The sequence below is a fragment of the Rattus norvegicus genome, chromosome 6 (genome assembly GCF_021556685.1).
Source record: "Rattus norvegicus strain SHRSP/BbbUtx chromosome 6, alternate assembly SHRSP_T2T, whole genome shotgun sequence".
Classification (NCBI taxonomy): domain Eukaryota; kingdom Metazoa; phylum Chordata; class Mammalia; order Rodentia; family Muridae; genus Rattus; species Rattus norvegicus.
In genome coordinates this window covers 26,908,272-26,928,846 of record NC_141539.1, presented here as the reverse complement: position 1 = coordinate 26,928,846, position 20,575 = coordinate 26,908,272, and the positions used below count along the sequence as shown (strand labels likewise).

The window sequence follows — 20,575 nt, the reverse complement described above, 5'->3', positions numbered from 1 at the left end:
TGCGCAAGGCCCTGGGTTCAGTCCCCAGCTCCGAAGAAAAGAAAAAAGAAAAAAAAAAAAAGATACTCTCTCAGTTAGCTAGTGTCCTGGGCCTTAGGTAGAGGGGTAGGTAGTGTTTTAGATGTTCTAGTTGGGGCTGGTTTCCCCATGATAATTGATTCTCTGCATGTCGACTTGTACTGGGTGTCTACACTAGCCTCCTGCTGCAAAAGTGAACTTGTTTGGTGAGGGTGAGAGCTACGCTTGTCTGTGAGTATAAGGATAAGTTTTTAGAGCACAGTTAGAAACTATATTGGTTTAGGAAAATGGCACTAGTAGGTTCTCTAGGGTCTGTGACCTCTCTAGGTACATGTAGTTGGCTAGATTTATAGTACCAGACATGAATTCCTACCTGCTAACTGGGCTATAGTCTTAGAAACACCACCATCGTTAAATTACACCCGTGTATACTTCAGCCTTCGCCAAAGAAGTCGAGCAGTGCCCCTTTGTCCCTTCACTCTTCCATGTGTACCTGTACTGTGCCAGGCAGGCTGTAAGGCACAGGGGGGTCACATGACTGGAATTCTTCTCTGCACCAGCCTGGGTGCAGCAGCAGAGACTCCGGTGTGAGGATGGAGTCACTTAGATAGGGCGATCCAGAGTTGCTGACAGGGAGCTGGGAAGCTGAGGCTGATCACAGGTAGACAGTGGGTTGTGGCTTCTAAGGTTCTCAGTGAGGAGTTCTAAGGACTTTGGTGTCATTAATGAACATTGTGAATTATGGATAAATTTGCTCGGAGACAAACTTGTGTTATTTTAATTTAATAGTTCTTAGGCTGTGCTTAACCATTACCTATGGAGTACTTTAAAAAAAAATATGGCTGCCCAGATCCTCCTTTCCTGGAAGTCTACTTCCTTGTAAAGTTGTAAACACTCCCAGGTGCTTCTACTGTGCGGTCGGCTGAAGATGACTAACTGGACTTTGGCTGGGGTGCTCCACACAGCTGCCCTCTAGAGACAAGAAATGCTAGTTTAGAAGCAGCCAACACACAGCTGAGGAGGATGGCATCAGCTGTCAGATAAACAAGCCCCTTTGCTTGTAATGAGCTTTAGTGAAGGTTGGTGTTGGGCTGACCACCCAGGGACAGCTGTGCATTCCCCACCACTGTCTGAGGGACTGTAAAGTGTGCCCAAGCAGCCCCCATTTCCCACCGTACACTTGGTGTCCCTCAGAACTTTTCCTTTTCCTTTTTTTTTTTTTAGCACTGATGGTTTTACTTAAAGTTTCTTCCCGAGTTCTGTTTGAGGGTTGGCATGGCTTTCTCTGGGTTAGGTTTCAGTATGTGCATATTTTAACTTCCATTAGAGATGCCCTCTTTAGGAAAGCATTTTGTCTGAAGTTAGGGCCTCTAACCTTTGGGACTCCCTACTCTAACCACAGCTAAAAGGATTCTCCTACATTAAAAATAGTGCACTATATATAAGTTGAGAAAGAGAAAAGCCCTTTGCCTGTCTGCTTGGGGAGTCAAATCTGCATTTCCCCGCATTTTGCTGCATTGTGGTTTTGGGGGTTGGCACCTCTAAGAGCTGCCTCTGACTGACCCCTTCTTTCTCTGCCCTCTCCTTTCTTCCATCAGTGTTTACTTTCACAACCAAAGTTCTGGGCCATTCAGACCTCAGCCTTGATCCTCCGGACAAAACTTGAGAGAGGAAGCACACGGCGAGTGGAGCGGGCAATGAGGCAGACCCAGGTAATGTGACTGACATTCCCTTCCTCTGTTGCTGGAATCCATGTTTACATGTGGCACTTGATGTGCTTATAAAAAGATATAGAGAGAGGGGATATGCTTTGGTGGATGTGTGGTGAGGTGTGGGGGAAGGGGTGCCTCCGCAGGCCCTTGTTGGTGCGTCCCTTCCCCTGAGGGACCAGCCACACAACAGTGTAGTATAGAATAGTTTATTCAGGGCATGGGGAACAGAGTTAAGAGGGTAGTAAAGGCAGAGGCAGAGAGAAAGGTAGAGAGAGGGAGAGGGAGGGAGAAGAAGAAAAAGAAGGAGAAGGAGAAGAAGAAGAGAAGTAGAGGCTAGCCATGAGCACGTGGGGAGAGAAAGGGAAAGGGAATGGGGAGTGAGGAAGGGATGAGGGGACAGAGCTGGAGCAGGAAGGCAAGAGCAAGAGAGAGGAAGGGGCAAGCAGCCCCTTTTAGAGTGAGTCAGGCAGCCTGGCTGTTGCCAGGCAACTGTGGGGGCGGAGCTAACAGCACTTGGAAGAGCAGGCTGGCCTGTATCTGCTCACAGTTTGCTGTTATTTAGGTTACAGGTTTTAGAATTTGGCCACAATGTGCAGCTTTGTCCCTTTCATCTGTAGCTTTGTGACCTTAGCAATTCTCCTCTGTAATCCCAAATCTTGTCATGTATCCATGCTGGCCTCCAACTCACTGTACAGCCAAGAGTAAACTCTTAGTCCTCCCACTTCTGCGCACAGCTTGGGCTCTGTCTTTGGTGTGAGAGGCTGAGAACATGCTCTGAGTGGGGACATGGAGCCAAAAGGCCAGAGATGTCACTCTGCTGCACGGAATGTTTTACCTCCTCACCTTCTCGTGCTGTGCCGCCTCACCAGGAGAGGCGTGTGTGTCTACTTGAGGAACAGAGTTAGAGTTGTCATTTCTGCCTCAGCAAGGCAGCACTTGAGGAGAAAGAAAAACCCTTATTTCCCCCACTCCCAGGTTTTGGAAATTAGCCAGCCCATGTGACAGGATGATTCTGTGGTCTGTCTAATTTGCTGCTTTTGTTGAGCCACTTAGCTCATGTACTGAACCTTTGCCAGTTCCTCTGATTCACAGCGTAGTGCTTCGGTGTTTGTTGAAATTACTACATCTCTCAAGAGTGAGGAAATGGTTTAAAATAACAAGTGTATGTATAAAACAATGGTTTCTATATAAAACATGTTTTAATTTCTGCAGCAATTGGTGTCCTGCCAACACTGTATAGCACTAAATGATGAACTGTTAAGGTTGAGGGATACTGAAGGGTTAGGAAGGGGCTCTAAGGGAAACGTTCAATCATGCCCTATTCCTGTTAGAAGAAATGCAGGTGTGCTGAAGTCGGGCGGCTTGCTCAGATTTGTCTGGCTGCTTACTGACAGTTTGTATGGGCCGTACTTTAGTTATAAGCAGTTATACTGGGGGCTCCAACGACAGGTCCTAAATCATAGAGCACCTTAAGTGACATATGCCATAATTAAGAAGAAAATGTAGCATCATATATTAAGGTAAATTACCAAAGATTCTAAAAGCCATAAGGGAGAGAGAATTACAAACTCAAGACAAGCTGTTAAAAACACTCCATCCCGGGAGGGGATGGGGGTTTGTGGATAGGAAACCGGGAAAGGGAATAACATTTGAAATGTAAGTAAAGAAATATATCTAATAAAAAAAAATATATATATATATATATAAAATTAAAAAAAAAAGAAAAAAGAAAAACCAGTCTATCCCATGAAATCTTCTAGGTTTAGTTCTGTAACTGTTGTTGTCTCTTCGGGATAAGAGCGTATGTGAGCATCAAGACAGTGCTGTGGTCTTTAGCTGAGTACATTACAGTGGGGTCACAGTTGGCAGTAGCTCTGGTGGTTTGAATAAGAAATGACCCTCAGAGGCTCATATATTTGAAGCTTAGTCTCCATAGCTTAGCACTATTTGGAAGGATTAGAAGGATTAAGAGGGATGGCTTTATTGGAGTAAATATGTCACTGGAGTGAACTTTAATGTTTCAAAGCCCAGGTTGAGCCAGCCTCTCCCTCTGCCTCTGATTCAAGCTGTAGTCGTTGTCAGCTGCTGCTTCAGATCTGCGTGCATACTGCCATGCCTCCCGCCATGAGGGTGATGGGCTAAGCCTCTGAAAGTGTACGCCAGCTCCCAGAAACGCTTTCCTTTAGCGTAGTTGCCCAGTCATGGGTCTTATTGCTCTAGAACAGTCACTAAGACAGTAGTCATTCTCTACTCTTCTTTTTTTTTTTTTTTTTTTTTTGGTTCTTTTTTTCGGAGCTGGGGACCGAACCCAGGGCCTTGCGCCTCCTAGGTAAGCGCTCTACCACTGAGCTAAATCCCCAGCCCCTCTACTCTTCTTTTTTAAAGTATAGCCTTTTCTATTGTTATTCAGCGTTCTCTTCCTCATGAGAATAGAGTTTTTGATGAATATTTCTTACCTATTGTTGTTTTCTTTTGAGAACTTTATTCAGATCCCAATTTTTTCTGCTTTTCAAATAGGTCATTTGCTTTTTAAGTTTTTGATGTTTTTGTTTTGTTTTACGTATCTGGGTATTGATTCTCTGTCAGATGATAGCTGGCAGATTTCTCCCTCCTTGTGGGTTTCCTCTTTGCCTCTTATTGGTATGGAGGAATTTTAGTTTTACAAGGTCCCATTTGTTAGTTGTTGGCTCAGTTCCTGGGCAAATGGAGTCCTATTCAGAAAAGTCCTTTCCTAACCCCATATCCTGTAGGGATGTCATTGTTTCCCTCTAGCAGGTTCAGGTTTCAGATTTAGGTCTTTGGTCCATTTTGAGTTAGTTTCCATACAAAGTGATAGATAGAGGGTAATTTCACTCTTCATGTAGATGTCCATTTCTCCCAGCACCATTTGTTGAAGACGAAGTTAGGGGAACTCATGCATGGGTCTTCACTCTTGTTCCATCCAGCTTAATGTGGAGATTACAGTTCATGAAAACAAAATTGCTTTGCAGTCTCTCAGGAATTTTGAAAAGTCAAGGGACTTGAAGTCAGAAGTCTGAAGAGTACTGACCCAAGGCGTGGCTAAGGAAGTGTGTATCAGTATGGTCCCCCGGCTTCCTCAAGCTCCTCTCCTGTCTTTGCTGTGAAGCTGTAGCTTTTCCAGCTCCCATTAACAACAGCAGCTAAACAACTTAGTGACGTTGGGTCCTGATTTCTGTGTTGTGGGATTTGAGTGCAGGAAAGAATGGTCTGACGCAGTTCCCAGTGTTCTTCCAGCAAGAAACTGCTTTTCATTTCGCAGTCTGGTCATTGTCCAAGTAGAGATGAGACAAGGCTTAGAAGAAGCTGTCACTTGCCTGCTGCGGAGTCCTAGGAGTTTTACCTGGCGTTCTGTTTCTCTCAGGTGCCGCTCTCAAATTATTATGTACTACTGGCTTGGCATAGGTTTAAGGATGAGGTTGGAACTTAGTAGATCTTAATTCTAATTCTCCTTCCCACAGAGGATTATTTTCCTTAGGAGTCTACTCGATTCCTCCATTTGTAAATTACTGTTGAGTTCAGGCCCCTGTCAAAAAAATCACCTGACTGTTGATATATTTGGTTAAGTACATACTTTTAGATTTTTAAAGTAAGTTTGGTCCTGCATACACACATATTTACAAAGATTGCACAACAAAGCAAATCAAAGGTGACCTGGCATGTGATCAGACCTTTTAGATCATCAGCTAGTCGCTCTCGGCGCTTCAGCGAGTCCAGATACTTTGATATCCTTCTAGTGAGAATGTCTTGCTTTCAGTGACAGGGAAGGCCCTTGGGGATCAGCTCTGCTCCTTTGAAGATGTGCGCCCATACTCTTGCACACGATTTAAATCATACCAGGCCTTGTACAGAATTGGCTTACATACTAAATCATTCTCTGTGCTAACTTTACGTTTTAGTCTTGATCTTCCGTAGGTTTTTCTGGGAATTATTTTTTACTGAGAACAGCAGCAAAAGGAAGAGACATAGCTTTCATTCACTCTGACCCTCATGGGTCAACCTTTCATTCACTCTGACCCTCATGGGTCAACCTTTCATTCACTCTGACCCATGAGACTGCAGCTCCTGGAGATGTGGGCATTGTTATTATTGGTATGTGGTTGGGACTCCATCTATGGTTTGATGGACCAACAACTTCGGTTTTAGAAGGAGTTTAGGAGAAATGCCCTTAAAATTGAAACCAAGCAGGTACTGTTGCAGTACAATAATAATAATAATAATAATAATAATAATAGTAAAAAAAAGTCACGATCAGTTTTAGTGCTGGCACCAGAGCGCCATATAGAACTAACATTAATTTATCTCAGTGGCAGCTGGTTCCAGTGAGGCACCAAACCATGTTAGCCTAGCTGTCTTCTCACCCCAGCGGTCTCTCCGCTCCCATGGCTGGTCACCCTGGCCAGCCCTGGCCAGCAGGGAACTCTAGTCCCAGCTACTCGGTAATAACAACAATAACTCAACAACCAGATTTATATGTTAAATACTCAATGTACAATAAATCCACACAAGAAACTTACAACCAATTGATAAGGATATAAACTGCCCACCTAGATAAGATGAATTTGCCTACAGAAATCCATCCCAGCTTGTCCCTTGGCAATTCAGGACCACCTGGATCTGGGTCATCTTTCTCAGTCTCCATTTTGATTCTCCCTCTTCCTTCTTTCCCTCCCTACAAAAACTTTGTTCCTGCCTTATTCTTTTACTGTCCAATCATGGACTTGATCTAACTGGTGCCAGCCGTCAACTGCATAGTGACATCAACCTACAAGGTAACAGTGGTGTGTGTCTGTAGCCCAGCATTTGGGAAGGCTGACAAGAGGATTTTGGAAAGTTTGAGATCTGCTGGGTTACCTCTGGTCTTGCTCCCAGTGAATACATGTGATACTTGGGATTAGTAACTGGTACTAACAACCATCAGTGCATCTTAAGTGTCTGAAATAAAAAGCTGTCGGGCATGGAGATGGGACTGAGCGTTTAAGAGCACTTGTTGCTCTTGCAGACGACCTTGCACATGGTGGCTCACAACCGTCTGTAACCCAGTTACATAGGATCTGATGCCCCCGAGCTCTGCAGACACGAGACACACAAGCAGTATCCAGGAAAGGCAAAACACTCTTATTAAACAGAAGTAAAATAAATGAAGCTACAGAAATGAAGAAAGATGTGAAACAACACAAAACTACAAAGCTTTCATGAGGAAGCCTTCCTTGTAGATTTGCTGAGGGGGCAAGAACTATTTATAAAATCCTTTCATAGGTGAATGTCACTGAGGTTGAATGATGCTTTCTTTGTGGGTAGACCTGGAAGGGAATTAGGTCATTGGTAATGTCAGCTCTGCTTTTCCTATTGACTGTGTCTGTAAGGATCCCAGTTTATTTGAGTATGGTAGAATTACCTGAGAAATTGCTAAAAATTAACTGGCTCTGAAAACCCTAGTAACCCGCTGTTGCCGGCCAGGGCCTTTGGCTCAGAGACTCCACACCCACCCTGTGTAATACCACAGCTGGAGATTAAGTGTGCAAACTCGTGAGCCTCTGCAGGACATGTCACTCAAACAATGGCAAATTAGTGAATTAGCAAATCCTAAAAAGGTCTTTGGAACTCAGTGGAGGGACTGGCAGTATACTGCCACCCTTTTTGTCTGCTAGTTTAATGTTCTTAGTTTTAGTGGTAGCTAAACATTGTCTAGGTGATGGTCAGGCGTGAGATAGCAAAAAGTCTTCTGTGCAGGAGAGCAGGACCTAGTGCCACATTAATCTTTATTACAAGTGGAGCCAGTTCAGCCCTTGTAGGGAAGTCACACGAGTGTTCTCACCTGTGCAGGGGTTGCCTGCCAGGTCTTTACATTGTGTTCATAACAGTAGCAAGGTCACAGTTGTGAAGTAACAGCAACAATGATTTTATGGCTGGGGTCACTACAACATGAGGAACTGTATTAAAGGGTCTCGGCACTAGGAGTTGAGAAGCACAGTTGGTACTGTTCTATTTGGGGGGTCTTTGCTGCTTCAGAGAGCATCCAGTACATCAGACATAAATACCTGTAGGTCATCCATAAGTATCTGAAATGCACAAAAAGGGGGCTGGAGAGATGGCTCAGCGGTTAAGAGCACAGTCTGGGGGCTGGGGATTTAGCTCAGTGGTAGAGCGTTTACCTAGGACGCGCAAGGTCCTGGGTTCGGTCCCCAGCTCCGAAAAAAAAAGAACCAAAAAAAAAAAAAAAAAAAAAAAAAAAAAAGAGCACAGTCTGCTCTTCCAGAGGTTCTGAGTTCAATTTCCAGCAACCACATGGTGGCTCACAACCATCTGTAATGAGATCTGATGCCCTCTTCTGGTGTGTCTGAAGACAGCTACAGTGTACTCACATACATAAAATAAATCTTTAAAAAAAAAAAAGAAATGCACAAAAAAGCGATTGTTAATAAACCATGAACTGCTTACTGAGTAGTTTATAGTACTTCATCATATCATCAAACAACATGGATTTTGTTTGAAAATAAAGTTCTACACACAACTAGGACTTGGTAACTTGTATATGTTACTTTTAGATTTTAGGTTTATTAAGTAAAAGCTATTTTTTTTTCCTTTTGAAAAAAGTGGTATGTTGGTTTAAAAAAAAAGGCCTGTGTTTTGACATGAAGGAATCCTGTGATATTTATTTATGTATTGTGGCCATATGTCTTTAGCCAGAGTTGCTGTTCTTTGCTCTCCGGCCCTCCCTTCCTCCCTGGGTCCCGCCCTCCCTCAGTGAGACAGCCTGGGTAGAGCATGCATCCTTTTTGCTATTAAGTTTCTCTGAGGCATGGCCAGGGAGCTTTGTCCAAGATGGTTGAGGAGTGTGGTTATGTCTCAGTTTGTTCTGACTGACTCTATTGAGTAGACTCTCGGGCTGCCCAGAAGGGATGTGTCCTGCTGCATTTGTTCTGACACACGAACTCATTCTGTGAGACACGGAACTAATGAGTGGATGTCCTCTCTTGCACGCTGCGGAGAGCCATGGTTTTGGAGCTGCTGTGCCACTTAGGGACTGGTGTGTGCTCTGCTCTGTGGTTCTTACTGTTCTCCTCATCTCTAATAAAATACCCAGTAAAGGCAGCCAAGGGATTGACTTTGTCTCCAGGTTTCAGGAGATGTTAGTTCATTGTGGCAGGGAAGGTTTTGTGAGAACAACTCAGTTTGTTGGTGGAAGCTTCGGGCACCATGGCAATTCTCACTGGCCAATCACGAAGCCGAGAGTCCTGAGATCAGAACTAAAGGCAGACATATCCATCCATCCGTCACTCCTGTTGTGCTGCCTGTTAGCACTCTTGGTGCAAAGGTTCTGCAGCCTCCCCGTATTGTCCCCTCCACAGTTGGGACCAAGTGCTCACACACATCAGCCTTTGGGGGACATTTCATATCAAATCACAGCAGGTTTTGTCAGGATGTTTTAGATTCCTGTCCTTATCTTTCTTCTAAGGAGGCTCATTATTGATTCTTAACTTTATTTTTAAATTTTAAATTGATATTTGTAAATATTTGTATAATACAGCATTACTTCCGTCCGAGGATGTGTGCCAGCTGTCACATGGTGCTCTGCCATCTTTAAATGCAAGGGCATCACCCTATATAACAGCTTTGTGTGTGTCAGGAAAACAAAGGTATGTTAATGTTAACCCCAGTGTGGTGACACATGCCTTTAGCCCTATTACTCAGAGGCAGAAGCAGGTAGATCTACATAAGTTTGAGGCCAGTCTGGTCTACAAAGCAAGCTCTAGGATAGCCAGGGCTATACAGAGAAACCTTGTCTCCCCCCCCAAAAAAAGTTACTAATAACTCAATCATTGTGGGAAAAAAGTCACAGTAACTCAGTTGTACACCCTGTTAATTCTAGCACTCAGAACGTAGAGGCAGAAGGATCTCCGAGTTTGAGGCCAGCCTGGTCTACAGAGTGAGTTCCAGGACAGCCAGGGCTACACAGAGAAACCCTGTCTTGAGGTGTTCTCCCAACTCCTGCCCGCCTCCAAAAAGAAGGTTCGATACTAGAAAAAGCCTGTGTAGTACAAACCTGAGGACGACTGAGGTAACAGAGCTGCCGTCCGTGTGTTTGTCTCAGATTCAAACTATGTCTGTATTCAAGGTGACATTCGTGGGGAGCTTTCGATGGCCAGCCACATGGCTACTCTGTGGTGCCAGCTTTGCCTCTGCAGTTGGCCTGGGTTCCTGCTTCCAAAGAGCCATCTCAGTCATCTCATCTGCTACTCGGTGTAGTCTGGGAGCTGCTTTTCATTAGCAGGTCGGGAATTTTAGGACATCACAGGAATTCTTCAGTTACATAGCTTGCAGCTGCCCGCTGCACACACAGATGGTCTTGCCTGAATGGATGCCCACCCTGACATCTCTTGCTGAAGAATGAAAGTACTTGTGTGTAATTGGATAGACCTGCCTTTTCTCATTACTTAATTCCTGAGCGGGGGAGACCCAAACTCTTTATATAGTTACTCTGTCTTTGACGTTGGGAGTGACATTGTCAAAATGCCACTATGTTGGAGATAAATACAGTAGAGAACAATTTTCTTAGATAAAATGAAAACTTTTAGTAATGATGGTAGTTCTTTGAAAGATTTATTATAAGAAATTTAGTTAAAAATTTTCCTGGAAGTATTTAAATGTGCATGTTTATAGATGTTTTGATTAAATTTCAAGATTTTAAAATACTTAAAAGAAACTTCATAAATCTCTAACCTTGACAAAATGACTGTTGTTTACATTAAAAATTATGCATACAGACTATGATGATTTTATGTATTCTTTAGGCTCTTGCAGACCAATTTGAAGATAAAACCACATCTGTACTGGAGCGTCTGAAGATTTTCTACTGCTGTCAAGTGCCCCCTCACTGGGCTGTCGAGGTACTTCTGTTTGTAGTTGATAGGAAAAATACCCTAAGTTAGAAAAGAAAATGCATCGGAAAGGGATGACTTAAACGTATTTTTTGAATCTTTAAAATTTTCAGTGAAATTAATAAAAGCAGTTGGGGATTGCAATTGTTTCAGATTCTGTTTTGATTAAGATGATTTATAAATGTTTAGAATAGTTTTAACTTGATAGTAGATAGAATCCTAGAAATTAAGATAGGAGAATCATAAATGCTTTGTTTTCCTTTTTGTGCGTTGGAGTTTATTAAGAGAAGGTTGTAATAGAGATGCAAGCGTAGGTCGGTGTCCAGGGGAAGGCACTGGGAAGAGGGAAAGAGAGCGTTAGCTAAGGAAAGAGTGGCTTTTGCCTCTCAGGAGATTTGCCTGCCTGCTTCCATTTCCAAAAGGACATTTTATATTAGCTTTTTAAAGATTTACTTTTATTTTTTTATTATGTACAAGTTTGAGTGTATTGTGTGTGAGGTTGTGTGAGTATGAAAACATGATTTTAAGTTTGTGAGTGTTTGTGCATGTGAGTGTGTGAGGAAGTGTGTGCGTGTGCGTGTGTGTGTGTGTGTGTGTGTGTGTGTGTGTGTGTGCAGGTCACCATGGAGGACAGAAGACAGTGTCCTGGAGCTGGAGTTGCAGGTGGTTGTGAGCCATTGACATGATTCAGGGAACTGAACTCTGGTCTTGGAAGAGTAGGAAGTGTTCTTCATGGCAGAACCATCTCTTGAGCCCCAGCACTGTATATTTAAATGTCTTTAAGGACTTTATACCAAACAATAAACCTTTGAACCTTTTAACGATGTTGTTTCCAAAAACAAAAATAAATAAATAAATAAATAAATAAATAAATAAATAAATACATAAACTAACTCCAAACCAAGGCATTTATTTAGCACTTCATGTTTTGGAATATGTCCAATTGTTTTTCTTCTCCTAAAGCCACACAGAGCTGGTGTGTGGCCCTTGTCCCCGTGCTCCTCCTGGATGATGGATATGCCCCCTTAAGTTGTTTCTAAACTTTATGGAGTAGAGAATTGAGCCCCAGAGCAGTGACCTTTGCACAGGAACTAGCTCCCAGTGTCTTCATATTTAGTGCACTTTACTTTCTCTTACCGCCCCCAAACACATTTCAGACTGAGTCTTACTGTGTACCCTGGCAAACCTGAAACTCACAGAGCTCCGCCTGCTTCCCCAGTGCTGAGATTAATGGCACACTTAGCAGGATGCATACGTGTTGTTCTGCAGTTTCCACATGACCTTATTTTATCACACTGATTTTATAGATGAGGCTCTATGGTACAAATTAAATAATATCAGTCAGAGGTTTCTAGATGATTTAGTGACTTGCCTTTTATTCAGCTTCCTGTCCCATCACCTGTGTATTATATACACAGGTAGATATGGAGAATTAGAAAACTGCCTACTATCCAGTGGCCCAGAAGTCCTGTTATGAGAATTCTTAGAGGGGTCAGGATTTTAAACTAGGTTAAGTTATTATTACACTTTGGAAGCCACCTTCCTTATACATTTAACAAAAAGCACAGGGAGCAGAATGTGAGGCTCTAACCTCAGGAGCAGCGTCTTCATCCAGGAGGAGTCAGCAGCTGACACCTTTGGTGTGCATGGTCCCTGTCTGTGTTGCTAATGAAGCGCATTGTCCTGTGTGGTTTGTGGTTGGTCAGCAGTTGGGATTCTGAGCTATTGTTATAAGACAACATGTCTGTTAAGTGTGAAGCTTCTGCTCTTTGGTTGTGAGCCTAAGCCTGCTCTCCAGCTATGTAGCTATTTCTGTACAGACAGGAAATCCAAATTTAGATGATTGTCTGTCTCCTTAGGAAGCTATGGTTTTAGAGTCCTTAGGCAGTTGATAAAATGTGGGTCATTTTTCATTAAATTAAAATGCCCTTTTGCTTTCATCATAGTAGCTAACTGTATCTTTATGTATTATTTGAAAGGTAAGTGCCAAAAGAAATTTAAGAAAAGTCTTTACGACTGACTGGTCAACCATATCATCCCGAGTTTCTTCACCTTTTAATCAACCATACTTCTTGCATGAGCAGCAAATTGTGTCTGCTCCTGTAGCTTGTATGTAATTCAATGCTGTGAAATTGCCAGATGCTCCTATATGTTATGGTATTTTATAGAGATACCGTTAAGCCTTATCCCCTTTTCTTTTTGAGACAAAGTCTCAATGTACATCCCTGGCTATCCTGGAACTCACTACGTAGACCAGGCTGGCCTTCAGCACGCAGAGATCCACTTGCGTCTGCCTCCCAGTATTGAGATAAAGGTGCATGCCCCATGCCTAAGCGTCCACTAGCTTTTTAGTCCTTAAATGTGACCTGGATTTGCAGAGAGCAGTAAGACACAGACAAACAGCACAGTTTACTCCCCAGCAGCATCTCCGCTATGTGTTCCGTACCTGTACGACGGGCCACCTAAAACAGTCTGCTTATGGTTGAACTTAAGTTTTACTGCCCTAGCCTAGTCTGCTCATTGTGATCTTCCTGGAACTGTGACAGTAAGTGACTAGATCACTAGAATGTGTCTGAATTAGCAGGGGTGCGGAGATTGCCAGAGATGCCTCATGTTAGGCAAAGAGCTTTAAGCTGTCTGCATTGCTTCTGTGAAGCTTTAAACACTGATTTATTGGACATGACCTTTATAGATCAGAGGTTCTCATGGAAGGACTCCTTAGATAAGAAGGAAATAATTGATGTGGTTTTCTGCATTAAAAATGAAAGGCATTGAGTATTTTGATCAGTTTCTCTTTTGTTTTTAGTATTTCATCCCCCGTAGAAAAGTTTACTAAAGTAAAAACGTGGTCCTCACAAACTCCTAGATAGTAGAGTTGAGTTCAGTAGGAGATGTATGTATTACAGTGCATGGCCTTTTAACAGGTGGTTTGGAGTACAGGAAGGAAAACGGGATTTCCTTCATAGCAGGGATGTGATGTCTCGCTGCTCCTGTTTCCCCAGCGCCAGCTCGCAGGTTTGCTGTTTGAGTTGGGATGCACCAGCTCAGCCCTGCAGATATTTGAGAAGCTGGAGATGTGGGAGGACGTAGTCATCTGCCATGAAAGGGCTGGGCAGCACGGGAAGGTAGGTGACTGACAGTTATGTGAGCGTCGTTTTCCTCCACTGTCTCCCTTGCTCTTTAGAGAGACCCTTCTGATAGCATTTGCTTGCATTCCTTGTTTAACTTAAGACTTTTTAGTGTTTTCTCTGATTTATGTTATGCAACATGTTTTCTGTGTTCATAAAAGAGAAAAGCAGCCTGGAGTTGATACGATATTTGGCATTTGAGAAAGAATAATAAAAATTTTGAAGGCACTGTACATTTTGATTTGTTTTTCTATTGACTCTTCTGTAGCACAACTTTGAAGTAAAATATGAGAAATTTATTTTCATTATCTTTGGGGTACCTGGTGATCAGAGACTGTGGACATTAGAGAGATTATCTAGGAGTCTGAATCTGTGTGAGAAAGTCTGTGTGGCCCCTGCCGAGGCAGAAGCATTATTAGGTGTGTGATACATATTTAATTCCACTCTTAAATCGAGTCAACAGAGAAAATGTTGTAATATTTGCATCTGTTATTAATCTGTTGTTTCTTCTCCTTATAAGTGGACCATATTTTAACGCTTGTGTCTCTACATTGTGAGTAGTCATTAAACTGAACACATTGAAATCATATATTAATTAAAACTATTTTTATTTTATGTGCATGGGCGTCTTGCCTGTATCTATGTGTGTGCACCATATGTGTGCTTCATGCCCGCAGAGGCCAGAGCGGGTGTCAGGTGGTCAGGAACTGGAGTTCCGAATGGCTGGGTCACTTGGTGGTGCTGGGAACTGAACTGCGGCTCCCTGCACCAGCGCTTTCAACTGCTGAGTGAGTGCTGCAGCCCCAGCCTGGGGGTTCTCACCGTGACGAGATATGTGACGAGATAGAGAGCGTGCGGCACAGTAAAACCCTCAGGTGGGTTTTACTCCCACTTTTACCTTTTCCATTGTTATGAGGATGTCTCTTCTGGTGTGTCTGAGGACAGTGTTCTCATATACATAAAGTAAATAATTCTTTTTTAAAAAAGAACTGTGACAGTTGTATGTCTTTCGTGAATTGGTCAATGGTAGTGAAGTTCTTTGAGTTGTCTAGGGCAGAACCAGCAGTGTCACCACAGGATTCATGGTGCCTTTCACACGTTTTAAAATGGCAGATGAAACAGTTTAAGATGGAGCCGCCGCACCGGCCCTGTGTGTATGACACTTGCTCTTCCTTAGGGGACTAATGCAAACACATGCAGAGAACCACAGCCAAACATTAGGCAGGGCTTGGAGAAGCCTTCAGAAGAGGGGGAAGGACTGTAGGAGGCAGAGGGGTCAAGAAAGCACACAGAACCTAGCCTGGGTCCACAGTAGCTCACGAGACTGAACCTCCAACAGGGAGCCCACACCGGACTGAGCTAGGCCCTCTGCACATGTGTGCAGTTGTATAGCTTGTCTTCTCTGGGACTCCCAACAGTGGGAGCAGGGACTTTCCGGTTCTGTGGCCTGCCTTTCCTTCTACTGGGTTGCCTTGTCTAACCTTAATAAAAGAGGAGGTGCTCAGTCTTACTGCCACTTGATATGCCATGGCTCCTTGATCTCTAAGGAAGAGAAAAGGAGGAGTGGATGGGGGACAGGAGGGACAGAGAGGAGAGGAGGTATTTAAAAAACAAATAAGAAGCAACAACAACAAAACCACCATTCAGCCTGGCAGTATGGGGTCCACCGTTGAACCCAGGTGAGCTTGTGGGAGAGAGCTAATGCCATAAAGTTGCCCTTTGACCTCCTCATGCATACTCATGCACACATGTAATGTAGGCTTGGATTTTTCATTACCTACTTTAATTAGGGTTCTTTGGCGAGTTTATGAACCTCCCTCCTAGCCCACCTACCAGAGGTAGGGGCAGAAGAAAGGTTAACAGGAATTAGGGATTGTGGGCCTGTTTAGAAGTAGTGCTTTGGGGAGATCCACTCTTTGTCGTCAGAATATCAGCAGCCCTGTCCAAAACATAGGACACTTAGTAGTGGCTGGATCCAGAAGATGCCGCAAGGCTCTGCCGAATCAGCACGAGTCCAAGGGGGCAACAAGAAGATGCTGTGATATCAAGGGCTCTCTGGCAAGTTCATGGCAAGCAAAGAACAGTGCAAGGAGAACCAGTGCAAGAGCATCATCCGCAAAGACTAGCAGAGTGGGGCAGGGGGACCAGTGCAAGAGCTTTGTCACATTGTCTGTGGGGTTTACATTCTCTCTAATCATCATGCACCCTTTCACATGTCTGCTCCAGCAAAACGTCTTCTCACCTGTGTCTGTTTCACCTATGTCTGCTCAGCTTCAGTGAGACAGCCTCCCACCCGTGTCTACCTCAGCAAAACATCCTCTCTTCTGTGTCTGCTCAGCAAGAAACCAGAAATTTCCACTTCAATGTACAGTAACTAAATATCAACAAAGAATTTAAAATAGGCTTGGAGGAATACTAAAGGACAAGTTTATTGGAGTTTGAGAAGAAAAACAACGGGAGAGGTTGTGTTGGGGGAAATGTAAGAGAAAAAATTGGGCTTTTTGAGTTAGAGGTCAAGAAGACAGACGGGCTTAGGAATTGAAGTCGACTACCAGCTGCAGATGGGGTGGTGGAAAGGGGTTCAGAGAGAGATGGACTGCCTGCAGGGTCAGGACAGAGGGAAATAAAAAGGGAAATGGGAAATAAAAAGTTATACTTAGAACTTAGAACAACAGTGGACTTAGCTGGGAGTTGGCAAGCAGCCACATTGGCTTTGTGTGTGCGCGTGTGCGTGCAGTGGTGCAGTGGTGGGGTGGAGGGCTTCTGGACTATACACCTAACAATCTCATTAAGGCACTCAGTACTCATTGTGCCAGTGCTCCCTCAGTGTGTCACATTTGTTCTCATCTGCTGACTCCAGGCTGTCCTCTTGAGCTCATAAAGCAACATGTTCTCCCTAGACGTTAATGGCAAGCTGCCATTGTCTACTTCAAAGGTGTAGACCATGATATTTGTGTCAGATCATGTCACCATGTTTGTACATGTGACACCCACTCTCGGGCAAAGGCAATGTTATGCCAGGAAGTTGACATAGATCTGCATCCTGTCCCAAATGGTGTCTGTGAAGCAACTAGCTGCAAATGGCCTTTTGCATTCCTCTTCCCAGCACAGCCTCCTTTTACAGCAGGATTGAGGATTTGCTGTAAAGACTATATAATATTTTGATCCCGGGAAAGAATTCCATTGCTATCCACTCACTCCCTTCTTTTGTACATCAGCAGAAGTCTCCCCTTTCTTTCTGATTCACCCCAGATCACAGAGTCTATCACTGGTCACTCAAGCAGCGTGATTTGACTAAGGGCTTCTTCTCTGGACAGCTGCCTGGACCCACATGCTCCCTTGCTTTCATGTATTTTGTGACGTGGGGCATGTTATTCTATCTACCCTGCCTCAGTCTCCTTATTGAGAAACACGAGATCTGCTTGGCTTCTAGGTTTTCCCATGGTAATGTGTGCTTCCAGAATGGGGCTTACTTTGTGCCACATGCATGTTTGCTGTGGTTCTAAGACATGTGCCTGCTCAAGGTTTGGTAGCTTTGAAATGGGAACTTCAGCTAACAGTGATATCTTCCGGTCTCAATCAGGTGACCAATACTGGAGTCTGTGCATGCTGGTTATAGCGGATACCATGTTGCCCCCTCAACACTGTCAGCATGACATTTGTAGGATTTAATTGGCACTTAAAATGAAAAGCTCTTGTATTTGGTATTGAATCAAAAAACAAAGCAAAATAAAAGACATAACCTAAGTAGAGAAATAAGTTGGGAAATCATGAAATAAACATTTCTATTGGTAAAACTGTCATAATTTCACTAACATTTCTTTAAAAGTAACAACCAAGTGTTTCGTGAAAGCTGCAAAGGAAAGATACTCAAAAAGTAGATACCAGCCCTTGAGAGGGAGAGGCAGGTGGATCTCTGTGAGTTCAAGGCCAGCCTGGGCTACATAGTTTAAGACCTTGTTTCAAAAAAAATAAAACAAGCAAAGTTGTTTAAGCCTTGTTTTGTTCTAAGCTATGTAAAGAGAGGTTGCCATAGGAAATGCCCAACAGTGTATTTAAGGCAGAAAGAATCAATCAAACTTTACTGAATAGAAAAAACAATTGAAGCATTGTCCTCTATCACTAAGAATTTGCCTTATGGTTGATAGCATCTCAAATTTGATCAAATATAGAACTGTGTTTCTTCATTTTAGCATCTATTGTCGCAATAGATGCTAAATGTCTGTTTAAAGAAGGAATGAACGGAGAATGAGTATCTTGGTTTCTAATCTCATCTTTCCTTACTGTGCGATTCTTTCACATTGGTTAACAAATAAATAGCAGTGGCTATAGGAAATATGGCCACTTTTGAAATGGTGGTGGGTTTGTTAAAAATTATGTTGATTACTTTATGTGTTTTTCCTGCATGTGTATCTGTGTGCCGGGTACATATCCAGAGTCTGTAGAGGCCAGAAGCGGGCAGCAGATCCCATCGGGCAGCAGATCCCATCGGGCAGCAGATCCCATCGACCTGCAGGTAGAGACAGTTGGAAGGCGCTGTGTGGGTGCTGGGAATCACCCAGATTTTCCAGACAGTGAAGCAGTGGTTTTTTTAGAAGACTTCTTGAGGTTTTTGTTTTTGTTTTAAGAAGATTAAGCAAGTTGGTGAATCGCAAATACCCAAGGCATGCGTTGAAATTAATTTAATTATTTCCAGAAAGCGTGGAAAGCTGCGATGCCCCAGCTGGAAGAAAAGCCCTTAGAGAAGGAGTCGATGCTTCCCCACCAGCTGTATATTAGAGAGGGAGTCGATGCTTCCCCACCAGCCGTATATTAGAGAGGGAGTCGATGCTTCCCCACCAGCCGTATATTAGAGAGGGAGTCGATGCTTCCCCACCAGCCGTATATTAGAGAGGGAGTCGATGCTTCCCCACCAGCCGTATATTATATAAGATTTCTTTATGTTCTCCTAAGAATTACCTTAGAGTAAGGACAGACGCCTGTGTCTAAATATTACTGGAAATGTTCATAGTTTTAGAAATGTAGTTATTTATTTAGTTGTAAAGTTTTGTGACTTATAGCTTCCCCCCAAAAAATCTTGATTTTTTTTTTAAAGGTTGAGTTTAACAAAGAAATCCTCTTTCTTTTCTTTCTATTTTTTAAGAAGAGTTATTTACTGTGCCTTTATATGAATGCATGTTTTGCTTGCATATGTGTGTGTGTGTGTGCACCGTGAGAAGAGTATTTGGTCCCTGGGAGCTGAGTCACAGATTGTTGTTGGCCTCTTTGTGGGTGTTGGGCACCGAAACCACGTCCTCTGCACGGACAGCAAGTGTCCTGATCTGCTGATCCGTCCCTTCAGGTTCGGCACCGCCCATCTTTCTAAGTTATGTTTTCAGATAATTTTAACCAAAGCCCTAAAAAGTACTGCTTCAAGTTGGGAGCAAATGTTTTATGTCTGGAGCAGCTGAGCTTCTGGTGCTTGGCCCTGTGCCAGTGGTTTGCACTGCCTTTGATTTCACTGGATGTTTGAAATTTTAATCCTGGCATCTGATGCTTAATGGAATAATTTATTTTTAAAAGGCTAATTTAGAGATAGATATGCCTGAGTCTAATGATTGTTGCAATGGTCACGTTCACACCTTGCCCTGGTACGTTCACAGACTTTTTTTTAGTTTAGAGTACTGCTTGTAGCCATTCTTACAATTTAATGGCCATTGGCAAAGCACCTAAGATTAATTTTGGTTGACCCTGGGACCAGCACTGGCTCTCATCTGTTAGCATTAATTGTTCAGTTATTTGGCTGGCTTGTCAGACTTTTCTCTAGTTGATGGCAAAATCTCGTTTTGTTGAATAGACCTAGTTTGCTCTCTAAACAGCAGCAGAGGCTGAGGCCTCTTCCATATCATTCCCAGGTCTCCAGGAAGACGAAACTCCAGTAGTTACCTGACTTGATGGCGTGGCTTTAGTTCAGGTCCCACATTTGTGTTCTTGTCTCTAGAATTCTTGTCACTCTTCGCTAACTCTTGCTTACTCTTTGGGTCTCCGTCCAGGGTGTATAGTGTGTGGACTACTCTGATACCCCTCTAGCTGACTCATTTCCTCTGTGCTGTTTAATCTATGTTATTTAGAGCTGTGTCCCCTGACACCATACCACCCACGTGACAAATAGTTGAAAATGTGCTGGGAAGCAAATACCCAGTAGAAGCCTCCTTATGGAAGACTGGCCAGATGGCAAAACACCTGCTACCATCCTGTTTTATTCCCAGCAGTCATCCTTGCTCCCACTTTCATGGGAACTTTAGAGTCTCTGGTTTTCACCCAGTAACTATAAGAACACTATAATTTGTTGTTGATGATGCAGTTTCTAAGCGTGTCTCATGAATTGTTCTTTACATGGTCAGTTTGTTATCATTACATGCTACTCATAAGAAACGACAAAATCTGTGCTTGCTTCGGCAGCACATATACTAAAATTGGAACGATACAGAGAAGATTAGCATGGCCCCTGGGCAAGGATGACACGCAAATTCCTGAAGCGTTCCATATTTTTCATAGGTAGCAATGAATATCCTAGTAAGAGCACCAGTGGAAGGGGAAGCCCTGGGTCCTGCTAAGACTGAACCCCCGGTGAACTAGATTGTTGGGGGGAGGGCGGCAATGGGGGGAGGATGGGGAGGGGAATACCTATAAAGAAGGGGAGGGGGAGGGATTAGGGGGGTGTTTGCCCGGAAACCGGGAAAGGGAATAACACTCGAAGTGTATATAAGAAATACTCAAGTTAATAAAAAAAAAAAAACAAAAAACAAAAAAAGACAAAATCTGAATCGTGAATCGC

At 43.3% G+C, this 20,575-nt stretch overlaps 1 protein-coding gene and 1 non-coding gene across 11 annotated transcripts in view; both read left to right on the top strand.

Annotated features, from left to right (window-relative positions):
* Positions 1–20,575, top strand: part of Ttc27 (tetratricopeptide repeat domain 27) — a 143,530-nt gene that overhangs the window by 50,991 nt on the left and 71,964 nt on the right. For all 10 annotated transcript variants that reach the window (XR_015621710.1, XR_015621709.1, XR_015621713.1 and 7 more), the window contains 3 exon segments: positions 1,617–1,730; positions 10,544–10,639; positions 13,633–13,755. Coding sequence is in view for 4 of the 10 variants with exons in the window: in NM_001106706.1 (NP_001100176.1) it covers positions 1,617–1,730; positions 10,544–10,639; positions 13,633–13,755 (333 nt within the window). In the remaining 6 variants the exon portion in view is untranslated.
* Positions 20,184–20,290, top strand: LOC120093282 (U6 spliceosomal RNA). Its single transcript, XR_015623636.1, has one exon. It is a non-coding gene; the product is annotated as a U6 spliceosomal RNA (small nuclear RNA).